The following is a 12,842-nucleotide window of genomic DNA, read 5'->3' as shown; positions in this document are numbered from 1 at the left end:
CTTTTGGACATAGGGCAGACCTCAGGATTAACCTTCTAGCAAGGTTCTTAATTGTTGGTGTGTCTTTCCCAGGATCTGGTAAGGCCTCGGAGGCCAGAGTCATGCCAGTCTTGTTCTTTTTCATTCCTAGTATCATACAGCAGGTCTGGTTATTGTATGCCCTCAAAAAATATTTGCAGATTTTGTTCTATTTTCTAAAACCAATTGCATTGTTTACGTATAAGCATGTTTATTGTTTTGATTCCATCCAATTATATCTTAACATTCTATCATATAAAGCAGCCATCACAATCATCATAGTTTGGTGGCACAGTCTTTGTAAAAAATTCTAGCATCCTGTACAAGTGGGGCATTTGCTCACCTCTCCATGTCTTCCTGATTTGGACACTTATCTCCTTTGGTTCTTTCACCTTTTGTGAGCTTTATTACAAGTTAAAAGGGACATCAGTCCAATTCCCTATTTCCAGAAACATAAGTCACGGAAAACCAGAAAGGAGGTAAGAAGGGAGGCATGTTTCTTGCGGTAGCTTAGTCCACAGCTGCTTTTCCAGGACATTCTCCAATTTCTTTTAGAGCCTCCTCTCCTCAACCAATCCAGTTTTGTATATCTTTGTGACTAATGGAAACTCTTTTTCTCATTAGAACATGAAGAGGAACTGGACCGAGAATTTGACCTGGAGACTGGCACTTTATTTGGAGGACTAAAAAAGGTACAAAGTGGATAAATGAAAAACTTCTTGGCTTTCCAACCTGATTTCAGTATTTTTGTATCACTTTGGGGTTTGAAGTTGACCTAGGTACAGTATAATAGGTGGAAAAATTGGGAGCGAAGGGCCTTTTCTGATGTAAAGGTATGAGTATGCTGTATTGGGTGAGGCATTCTGCAGTCCTTATCTTCTTGTTCCCTAATTCTTTTTAAGATATCAGAAATCTGATTATGTAACCTTATCAGTGAGTATAATTTTCATGCTGATAAAATTCAGAAAGTGTCATCCTGACGGCTATTTCTGCTAGAAGGAAGCCCTGGACACTCTCTGCATATAACTCTTGCCAACTTGTAGGAATGGCCTCCTCCCGCCTCTCTGCACCCCTGCTGTCCACACTGCTGCGGAGCATGCTGGGAATTCCTGCCCCTCTTCTCCCTGGCACTCCCCTGGCTCTGGATGGACCCATTTGCTTCTGCTCTAACTCATTTTGCAGTCACCAGGGCAACTACGGTTCTGTCAGACCTTGTGCCCTCCTGGTGTTACAGGTAGCTTCTGTGCCAGTGTGATGTGGGTAGGTACCACACCTTCTTTGTCCAGTAGAGAGATGCTAGATCCCTTTTTCTCTTCTACTCGAACCCCTTTCTCTGGGATTCTTCTCATTCTTTGACTCTCAGTATTCCAGGACCCCATTATAGTAAGGACTTTAGTAGGAGGTCCATGGTCCAGCTCATGGTTTGGGGTGAATTGAGATCAAAGTCAGTTATGAGATGTATATTTGCCTTCCTGTGTGTTTAAAAGTGATATCAAAGTGCTGCTTTTTATTACTTTTATTCCAAGTATTTACTATCAATAAGCTTTTGTGGGCTGACCTGGGACATAACGTGATGCTTAAAGTTCTAAGCATCCTACTTACTAATAAACTTTTGGAAGATAATTCATTTTCAAATTGAGTACTGCCTGTACTACTGTTTTTCTACCTTAATAGTTGCAGATCCTTTTTTTTTTTTTTTTTTTTTTTTTTTTTTGGGTGGTACTGGGGTTCCTGGAAACCCTTCTACCTCCGGGTTACACTCCCAGACCCATTTTTATATTTTTTGTTTGGAAACAGGGTCTCTTAAGCCAGTGTGGCTGACTTTAAACTTGCGAGATCCTCCTGTCTCCACCTCCCAAGTGCGGGGATTACAAGCGTGCGCCACCACGCCTGGCTCCTTCTTAGAATTTTAACAAGATTCCTTCACTATCCATTTTGATTTTCTGGGTAGCCTGTTCCTTTTTCCAGCTCTGGCCCTATACAGAGGCAGTATGTTAGATGTAAATCCCATATTTGTCTGGGGCTAGGAGTGTCCTGCCCTGCTTGGGGGGCCCTGTGTGGTTTTTGTTGCTCTACCCCATGGATATTTCCATGAAAATAGAAATAGATGTAAATTGAATTTGTATTAATGGCCTCTATTTTTTTTTATTTACTTAAGTCCCTCTTAGGATCATTAGAATATAAGGTAGATAGGCTTGTGCTCATTTCAGAGAGGAGGAAACTTGTGAAGTTTCTGGCAAAGTAAAATCTGTGAAGTAGTAGGAAATGACTTTGGTGAGTCTCTGGGATCCACTCCTTAAAATTACGCTCCTTAAAAACACTGTTGGGGTGTGAGGGGTGGTTTGTGGTACATGTCTGTAATCTCAGTACTTGAGAGGCTGAGATAGAAGGATCACAAATATGAGGCCAGTGTGTGGTAAAATAGTGAGTCCCTGTTTCAAAATAAAAAAAAAAAAAGGGCTGAGGGTATAGTTCAGAGATACAAAGCTCCTGGATCCAATCACTAGAAACACACACACACACACACACACACACACACACACACACACACATACAATACTACTATTGGGTCTCTTAAAACAGCAACAAAATGGTGATTTTTCCTGTGTATAGTCACAGTTCAGGCATTTCAGATAATACTGATGGCTCTCAATTGAAGTTTTTGACAGTTTTCTTTGCTGAACAGAAGCTCTTCAGTTTCATGCAATCCCATGTATTGATTCGCCTTTTGGTTTGTTGTGCCTTTGGGGTCTTGTTGAGAAAGTTTTTATCTGTGCCTATGTGTTGCAGTGTTTGACCTACGCCCTCTTCAAGGAGCTTCAAGGTCTCTGGTCTAATTTCCAAGTCTTTGATCCATCTTGAATTGACTCTTGTGCAGGGTGAGAAAGTGGGATTAATTTCCAGTTTTCTGCATATGGTTAACCAGTTTTGCCAACACTATTTGTTGAAGAGGCTGTCTTTTTTCCAGTGTATGTTTTTGGCCCCTTTGTCAAAAATCAATTGGCTGAAAGTGAATAGAATTGTTTGCCAGGGGCAAAAATAAAGCTATTTTCAAGCAAGAGACTTTTAGCTGAAGAGAAGCTATTGTGGGGCAGTATGAGAAAATGAACACAGGGTCAGGCCCTGACAAGTTTTGGAGCTAATGCAGATTTCATTGTCAGGAGCCAGCGCAGCCCAGCGGTGTGTTGCTACTTCTAGACAAAGGGATGTGTGTTCCCTGACTTCTTGGCTCCCATCATTCCAGCATCCAGCTGCTCAGTGCTCAGCTAAGTCTCCAGAGTTCTGGGAGGCGACCTCTTCTAAGTGTTCAGTCCTCATAACAGAGCTTGGGTCAGGGATGTTGATGTTCAGGCCAACTCTTAAACACATGAAGCCTTGGCGGACATGTTCAACCATATCCAAACCTCAGCGGAAGGAAACAAACAGGATTATGTGAGAGCAGTGTTTTGAATTAAATTATTTTTTTTTCCAGTGAGGAAAGGTGTTTTTTCCCTCTAAATATCTTTTTTTTAAATTTTTTATTGGTACATTATAGTCATACATCTTAATGGGGTACAAGATGGTAGAGGTATACATGCACACATCACTTACTTAGCCCTTCCTCAGTTCCCACCCCATTCCCTCCTTTGCATGTTTGGCTTCGAATTGGATTATGATGAAGTTATTGGTGTAATTTTATTTTGTATTAGCCATCCCCACTAGACCACTGGCAGGGCTGGGATTTAATCATTTCTATATCTCTCCTATCCTAGAGCAGGGTAAGTGAGTATTTTGTTGAATTTAACTGTAGAAGAAAGTGAATGTATTGAGTAGAAGAAAGTGAATTCATTGAAGTGACAGGGATGTGGAAGTAAATGCCAGGCAGACAGTGTTTCTGTCCCAGCAAGGAGACACCACGGTGGGTACCAGGAATCACATGCTGCTTCTGGGGGTGGGGAGGAGAGGAGCTTGACCTTCTACCTAGCTCCCAAGAATATATAGGATTTGACAAGATCTGTCGTAAAGTAAATGCTTTTCCAGCAAGGTTCACTATTATTGGAAAAAGGAAGACTCTCTTAGAGAGATGGTATTTCTATTTTATTTTATTTTATTTTATTTTATTTTATTTTATTTTATTTTATTTTTTGGGTCTGGGGATGGAACCCAGGGCCATTTGACCTCCAAGATACACCTCCTACCCTATATTTTTATTATTATTATTTTTTTTTTTGGTGGTACTGGGGATGGAACCCTTCTACCTCCGGGCTACACTCCCAGACCTATTTTTATATTTTTATTTTTGGAAACAGGGTCTCTTAAGCCAGCAAGGCTGGCTATGAACCTGTGCGATCCTCCTGTCTCTGCCTCCCAAGCACGGGGATTACAAGCGTGAGCCACCACACCTGGCTTTTTTATTTATTTTGAAACAGGATCTCACTAAGTTGCAGAGGACCTGACTAAGTAGCTGTGGCTGTCCGTGAACTGTGATCCTCCAGTCTCAGCCTCCCTAATGCTGGGATTACAAGTGTACACCACCACCTCCGGCTCTAGAGAGATGATGGTATTTCTAAGTGAAGTTTGTTTGGGACAGGGAAAGGGAGCTAGGCCTGCCTATATTCCTCCATGTGTTGATGATGTTGGGGTTTTGGAGGATCCTGGCCCAAATCAGGAATGCATTTCAGCCTTGCCAGTTTCTTTGGTGTGACACTAGCCATGGAGGGGAGATGGAGGTTATGCCTTCCCTCAGTTTTATAAAGCTGCAGCCCTGCAAAGATTATTACAGTATTTTTTTCCCATACCTCTGCCTCCCTCCGGCTGATGGGAACAGATTATAATGCAGTTTAGCTTTGCTTGTGAGTTTTCAGCCTGCCCTTATTAGCACAAAATTGAATTTTATACAACTTTGTCCCTTCACAGAGGGGCTTCTGAGCAGGGGCAGATTCTTGTGCACGTGGCAGAGCTTGCAGCCTGTTCTGTCTTATCTATTCTACCAAGTCTTGAGAGCGAGTGCCTCCCGCATCCTCCTCTCCACAGGCCCCAGTGGCCTCCCGCAGTGGTGCTGTGCTGGGGGCCTGTGTGTGGCCAGGGCAGGGTCCAGCCCAGTGCCTTCCTTTTTTGGTGTTATCTGTCATGGTGCTTGGCTCCCGCCTCCTCTCTTTTATCTTGCTGCCCTCTCTCTAGAGGTACTAATGAGATAAAGAAAATGGCTCAGTGCCAACTGCCTTATGGAGTAAACATGCTTTTATTTTTATTTTTTGGTAATGGGGACAGAACCCAGGGGCATTCTACCTCTGAGGTACAATTTCAGTCCTATTTTATTTTTATTTTGAAACATCAGGGTGTTGCTAAGTTGCTGAGACTGGCCTCGAGCCTGCGATCCTCTTGTTTCAGCCTCCCAAGGACTGGGATTGCAGCCTGTGCTTTTAGAGTACAGGGTTGAGGTTGAAGTCAATCTGATGCAAAGGAAGAGCTACATTGGGTTGTATTGTTTTTCATTTTCTCCTTTTGTCTTTATTTCCAATGGAAAGAGCTCAGGCTTGGAGCTGGATGGACTTAAGGTCTGACTTTGGTCCATTTGTGAAAACCATTTGTTTTCTCTGAGTCTCAGCTTTACTATCTGGAACATAGGGATGGAGTAATGGAAGAGGAGATGATGGATATAAAGCACCCAGCACAAGTGTGCTTGGTGAAGAATAGATGCTCAGTACATAAATGGCTACCATTACTTTCTTCTTCAGTGGATGATTATTTCCTTGATTAGTATTAAGACTGACTTCCCCTCTCTAGCATTTAAATGTGGAGAGGGGTTGCCACTGGAGAGAGGATGATGCTCCTTAGTATTATCTTAAGGCATTATGAGTCCTAAAGGTAATCCATTTCTTTCTGAGAATGTGTTTTTCTGTAGCAAGTTTCCATATGTGAGTCAGGACTTTATACTCGGGGGTAGTGGGCAGTCATTGAAGGGTTCCACATGCCATTTCTCCTGTGGGCTCTGTCAGGAGGCCTCTGACTGGCTTCTCTGCCTTGCTATCCTCATCCCCTTGATCATTTGGTTTTGCAGAGGTAAACTTTTGATTCTAACCTCCTTGGATTGTTATCTCTGGCTTCTTCAAGAACCCGTTGAATACAGCAGAAACTATTTTCCATGAAGTAGTAGATAGAACTACTATGGTTTGGATCTGTAATGTCCTCTAAAGCTCATGTGTTGAAGGCATGGTCCCTGATATGGTACGATTCAGAGGTGATGCTTTAGACAATGATTGGGTCATGAGGACTCTGATCAATCCAGTTGATGGATTAAGCCATTGATAACTGAATGGACTATTAGGACGTAGGGCCTAGCTGGAGAGAGTAGGCCACGAGGCTTATTTTACCCTGGAAGCATCTATCTTCCCCAGCTCCTCCATGAGCCGGGCAGCTTCCCCTGCTGTGGCCTTCTGCCATGATGTCCTGCCTCCTCTTAGACCCAAAGCAAGGGAGCCAGCTGAGTATGGACTGGGACCTCTGGAACAGTTAGCCAATTCAATATTTACCCCTTTAAGGGGTTCTTATCAGACATTTTGGTCATACTGATGAGAAGTTATCACTATGATAACTTAGTGATATCTAACACAAGAACAGAGGAGCAGGGTACTTGGTGGCTAAGTGTTAATAAGCAAAGTTGATGGGTCTCATTTGCATTGCCTGTCTTCTTTTTACATAAGGCAGAGAGCTACAATTCTCTTCCTGCATTCACCAATGAACCACTACCATCTCCCCCTTGTTTTTTCTCTCTCTAACTGCAAATCTTCCATATATCAGAATAGAAATGCAGCAGGGATGAGACTACACAAGAGAGGCCTCTCGTGGGTGAAGAGCAGGAGTTTTCCAGCCTATGCTGTGAGACTTTCTTCTGTCACAAATGTGCGGCTTTCTTGCCTCTGCTGTTTGGAGACTCCAGCTCATGTTCTCTATGCCTACAAGGGCTGGTACAGGGCACCGGAATCTGCCCTTGCTCAGAAACCCCTCTGTGAAGGGGCAAAGCTATATAAATTCCAATTCTGTGCTAATAAGGACAGGTTGAAAACTCACAAGCAAAGCTAAACTGCATTATAATCTGTTCCCATCAGCCGGAGGGAGGCAGAGGTATGGGAAAAAAATACTGTAATAATCTTTGCAGGGCTGCAGCTTTATAAAAATGAGGGAAGGCTTAACTTTCATAACTCACAAAGTTTAGACACATGAAACAAGGCAAATGTTGCCAAGAGACTGATGTTCCTTTACAAGACATTGCAAGCCACACAGGCATGTTTGCCTCCATCCACAAAACGCTATCAAAAGTCTACTAGGTGTCAGGGAACTGGATGTAATGGTGAAAATTTCTCAGCCACAATCCAGTCAGTGTATGAGTAAGTATGTGTTTATTGCTGGCATTGTGGCCCAGAGTGTGGTAAGTACTGTGGGTTGAGGGAAGGAAGAGGTATGGGCTCTCTCCTCAATAAGTTTATATTCAATCTGAGAATTTCAGGTGACATATAGCTCTCAGAGGGTTGGGGCTTCAAAGCATTTAACAAGGGCAGGAGCATCCCTTGATCGGAACACATACAGGCTGTATATAGCCAAAGCTACTGCCCTATCTGTGTTCCTGCCTGAAAACTAGCTCTGGCTTTTAACAGTGTTTCTATATGCATGATTGTCCCTGATCAGTATGACCAGAAATTTCTGAGAGTATCTAGCCTTGGAGTAACCAAGAAAACCCTTCAAATAACCAGGGAAAGATCCCTGGTGGAGGTGGTTTTGAGCTGAGCTTCCAACAGGACAGTTGTATTTTGAACTGACCCAACCCATTTGGTGGTTTAACAAAATTCAAATTCTTTGGTTTTACTCTGGGTAACTTCTGGCAGATGAAGGTGGATAGGAGTTCAGTATCTTCTCTCTTACAACGTTGCTCCTGGTCGTGTGTTATAATGAGTTTGAATTCTGCTATGTCTATAAATATTTACTAATAGGCAGGTTCCTATCCTTGAACCTGTGTCTTAAAACCTGCAAGCCTCCATTGTCACTCTTTAGATATTCTAACAAGCACTGCAGAAAGGTTCCTCTGTGGCTGCTGTGATTCTATTCTGCCCTCTGAAGCAGCCACTCCTCTAGTTTGGTCAAGGATGGAGTCTTCCTAAATGAAATGACATACCAAAGAGAGTGTCAGACCCAGGACCATTCTCCCTGGATCTTTGGGAATCATCTCAAAAGATTCATATATATGCCTTATTATTTTTTATTGGAGTATTGTAATCATACAATGATTGAACTTCTTGATGAAGCTCAGGGTGATATATTACCTTATTCTTATAAACATACTAGAGCCTGAGAAAAATATTAACCTACCACATTTTCGTTAGTAAAATATTTATTTCTGTCACTGGAATAATTTGTATGATAGCTATGTCTGGGATGTGGATTTCTGATTGGGATCCTTCAAATTCTAACCCACACCTTTTGGAGTGTGGGTTCCTCATGTGGGTACTTCCAGTGTTAAGAACTCTCCTTAGGAGGTGGGTCAAGGTTAATTTATACACTTATGTTAGTCAGCATTTTATCACTGTGACCAAATCACCTGGCAGGAATGACTTAGAGGAGGAAAAGTTCATTTTGGCTCATGGTGTCAGAGATTTGGTTCATGGTAAACTGGTTCCAGGGCAGAAACATCATAGTTGAAAGACATAGTAGAAGAAAGCTGATTAGCACTTGAGAGACAGAGATAGAGATAGAGATAGAGATAGAGATAGAGATAGAGATAGAGAGAGAGAGAGAGAGAGAGAGAGAGTGTGAGTACTCTGGGAAGAACATAACCTTTCCAGAACATGGCTCCTATGACCTGTCTTTCAGCCATGCCCCACCTGCCTGCAGTTACCACCCAGTAAATTCATTCCAGTTATTAATCCATCAGATGGATTAGTGCACCAATGAAGTTACAACCCTCAAATTCTAATCATCGCCTAAATTCCTCATCTCAGAACCTTGCTGCATTGGGGACCATATTTTCAACACATGAGCTTTTTTGGGGGGACAGTCCACATGTGAACCATAACACCACACAGGTTCTATAAGTAACTCTAATGGGATTCAGATTGAAGGGGAGCAGGGATCACTCCAGGATAGAGCAGGTTGAATAGTATCTTGTTTCTGAAATTTTGAGGGGGGCGGTATAGGGAAGTGGGGAGGAGGGGGGGACATTTCCTTCTCTCAGTACCTTCCTTCAAAGTGGTGCCTGTCAGCATTCTTTAAAAGGTTATTACCTCTTAAAATCATGACATGACAGTTGATAAGTCTCTTGAAAAGAAATTAGAAGCAGCAGGAAGGTAAGTGCTAGATCAGGGGACACGTGGGAGATGGGGAAGGTGGCGTCTGTGTAGGGAACTGACTGAAGCTGCTTTCAGAGATGACAGTAGCTGCTCTGAAAAGTTTGAGGTGGATGAAGGTTATTTCATCATAGTTTTGCTACTAGGTTTATGAGAACAAATCTTAGATAAAAATTTTCATACTTGTAATACTTATAATTTACTAGGCAAGCAGTAGAAAGCAGTGTTGTATCCTCAGTGAAAGGTCCCCTCTGGGTGGACACGATGCTGTCTGGAGCAAGGGGACTCTGAATTCTCTACTTGTCCTCAGACAACTGGAAGCTCTTCAGTTCTGTGGCTATAACTCAGCACCTGTAGGGCCCTCTAAGGGAATGGCTTTTAGAATTCCTGGATCCTTAAGCTCTGATGACATAGTGGAAGGAAAGGTAATGTCGTTAAACTAAATTCAGGACAGCCAGTCCTGTCTCTATGATTAAGGTAACTAGTTTAAGCAGGGAAAGTTCCTCTGGCATTCAGCAGGAACACTTAAAGATAGAAAACTAGTAAAATCCTGCCCTGCAACTCTTTTTAACCTATTTAAACTATAAGCTAAGTTAAGGAGCTATAACTATGCTACATTATTTCTTGCAGGGAATAGTATTTCATAACAATATCACTAGCCCTTCCAAAGCAAAACCTTAAAAATTAGTTCTAAAAACCCAGAATTGTTCCTTTCCATGAAAATAATAAAAGGTGAAATATTTATGTAGTCTGGAAAGAAACTAGAATATAGCTTAACTCTTTCTGCCAGTAACTGCAACTCTTGGCATACAGGTTGGTAGCTCTTTAACCCTAAGAACTATATATTGCATAAAATTGTTTGTAGAAGGCAATTTATACGTAGACTTTTCATAGTTAGTACTGGGGATTGAACCTAGGGGCATTCTACTTCTGATCTACATCCTCAGCCCTATTTTACTTTTTATTTTGAAACAGAGTCTTGCTAAGTTGCAGAGGGCCTCACTAAATTGTTGAGGCTATCTTTGAACCTAAGATCCTCCTGTCTTAGCTTCCCAAGTTCTGGGATCACAGGAATGTACCCCCATGTACCCCCATGCCTGATTTATTTTTTTTATTTTGAAATAGGCTCTCACTAAGTTGTTGAGGGTCTTGCTAGTTGCTGAGGCTGGCTTTAAACCTGCAATCCTCCGATCTTAGCCAAGCCCTGGGATGGGCCACCATGCCTGGAAGAATAATTTTGTTAAAAGGTGAGAGAGTTACTATGAGCAGGGTACTATGGGTATGCAAATGAACAATCTGAATCTGAATCTGATTCTGAATCTGAATCAACTCTCTTCTACTCATAGCTTAGTATTCTTAAGGAGCCTATGAAGTCACCATTAAAGGGATGAAACAGAGGCCTGTTAGGCTAGGTTCTTAGACTTATTCTGGTTTAGCCACAGTTACTCTGGTTGTATCTCTGTGAGAATAATTTCTTTACCTCTCCTGTCTTTAAAAGTCTTATTTTGAGATAATTATACATTCCCAGGAAGTTGCAGCAACAGTATAGGAAATCTTGTAGCACTCCACCAGGCTTCCTCAAAAAGGAATCTTACATAACTACAGTGAACTATGAAACCCAGGAACTTGGTACCATCCACAGTCCTTATTCAGATTTCACAAGTTTTACACACTCATTATGAATGTGTGTAGATTCATGTAACTACTAACAGAGTAAAGGTACAGAACCGCAAAGAACTAACTTGAGCTGACACTATAATCACACCTGCTCTACCCTCCTCATCTTTAACCCCCAAATCACAGTGGTATGTCTAGCATGCATGCAGTATGGACAACACTTAGAATTGTTATGACTTTTGTTGACCCTGGTGATGTTCTTTCTCTGGTCTTCTTTATCTGAAATTAGCATGGCCACTCCTGTTCATTTGATTAATACTTGTGTTACATATTCTTTTCCACTTTCCATCCCTTTACTTTCAGCCTACGCATATTGTTATATTTAAAGTGAACGCCAAGTTGGGCGTGGTGGTGCGCGCTTGTAATCCCAGTACTTGGGAGGCTGAGACAGGAGAATTACAGGTTCTAGGCCAGCCGCTGCTACTTGTGAAGTCCTTCACAACTTCGTGAGGCCATGTTTCAAAATAAAGAATAAAAAATAGGGCTGGGGTATAGCTTGGAGGTAGAATGCCCCAGGGTTCAATCCCTAGTTCCACGAAAATAAATAAATAAATAAATAAATGAATAAATAAATAAATAAATAAAATGAATGTCTTTGTTTCTTTGTCTTTTTCTCTCTTTCCTTGTCTGTTTCTCTTTTCCTTCTTTCTTCTTCCCTTGGGCCTTGTACATGCTAAGCACATGCTCTACCACTGAGCTGTATGTATCCACAAGACCCTGAAGGGAATTTCTTTTTTGAAAACAATTTTTATTGGTACATTTTCATCATACATCATAATGAAGTTCAAATTTATAGAGACATATATGCACATAGCACTTAGTGAGCTTCCCCTCAGACTCCACCCCATTTCTCCCCCTTCCCAATAAAATGATAATTGAGATTATCATGGATAATTTTATATATGTATCTAGTGTCCATTGAAGTGTTTTTTTTTTTTTTTTTTTTTTTTTGCGGTACCAGGGATGGAACCCAGGGACATTCTACCTTTGAGCTACCCTCCAGCCCTATTTTTTATTCTTTATTTTGAAACAGGGTCTCACTGAGTTGTGAAGGGCCTCAATAAGTAGCTGTGGCTGTCCACGAACTGTGATCCTCCTGTCTCAGCCTCCCAAATGCTGGCATTGCAAGTGTGCACTACCACGCCTGGCTTGAAGTGTTTCTTTCATCAGATCTCCCTCCCTCACCTGCCTCCCTTCTCTAGACCCTCCTCCATCACTTTACTGGGGTTTCAATTAGGGTTTTTCCTCCTTTATCTGGAAACCCTCTTGTATCCCAAGGAAGCTAGGGAGAACCCTAGCTTCCTTCCACATATGAGGGAATCTACCACTCTTCATTTTTTTGTGTGTGACTAATCTCACCCATTTTCCTGCAAATGACATTTTTTTTCATAACTGAATAGAATTACATTGTATCTATATCCCACAATTTTGTAATCTATCCGTTGATAGATTCTTATAGATAGCATAGAACTGGGTTATTTTTTTAACTATTCCTTCTGTCAATCTCTGTCTTTTAATCATTGCATTTAATTTGATTGGGGTTAGTTCAGTGTCTGAAATCTGTAGGCTTATGCCTTTTGCCAAATTTGGGAACTTTTACTTTTCTCTTATTTTTTTGAATATTTTTTTCAGCACTACATTTTTTTTTCTTTTTCTTCTGGAAAATTCAAAAGCAAATCTTAGATATTTTGCTATTGTATCAAGGTTCTTTGATGCTTTATTAAATTTTTTGTCTATTTTCCCTCTTTTATTCAGATTGTATAATTTCTATTGACTCATCATTAGGTTCAATATTTTTATGTCATCTACTTCTGTTATTAAGCCCATCCA

The 12,842-nt window shown here is 41.4% G+C and overlaps 1 protein-coding gene across 3 annotated transcripts in view; it reads left to right on the top strand.

Annotated features, from left to right (window-relative positions):
* Window positions 1-12,842, top strand: part of HHAT (hedgehog acyltransferase) — a gene marked incomplete at both ends in the record, with an annotated part of 308,381 nt that overhangs the window by 9,121 nt on the left and 286,418 nt on the right. For all 3 annotated transcript variants that reach the window (XM_080699073.1, XM_080699072.1, XM_080699071.1), the window contains one exon: window positions 643-710. In XM_080699073.1, the coding sequence (XP_080555199.1) occupies window positions 643-710 (68 nt within the window). The remainder of the gene's footprint in view (window positions 1-642; window positions 711-12,842) is intronic.

The sequence above is a fragment of the Muscardinus avellanarius genome (assembly GCF_963383645.1).
Source record: "Muscardinus avellanarius genome assembly, chromosome: 7".
Taxonomy (NCBI): domain Eukaryota; kingdom Metazoa; phylum Chordata; class Mammalia; order Rodentia; family Gliridae; genus Muscardinus; species Muscardinus avellanarius.
Note: the sequence above shows the minus strand (reverse complement) of the source record. Positions and strands in the feature narration are given on the sequence as shown.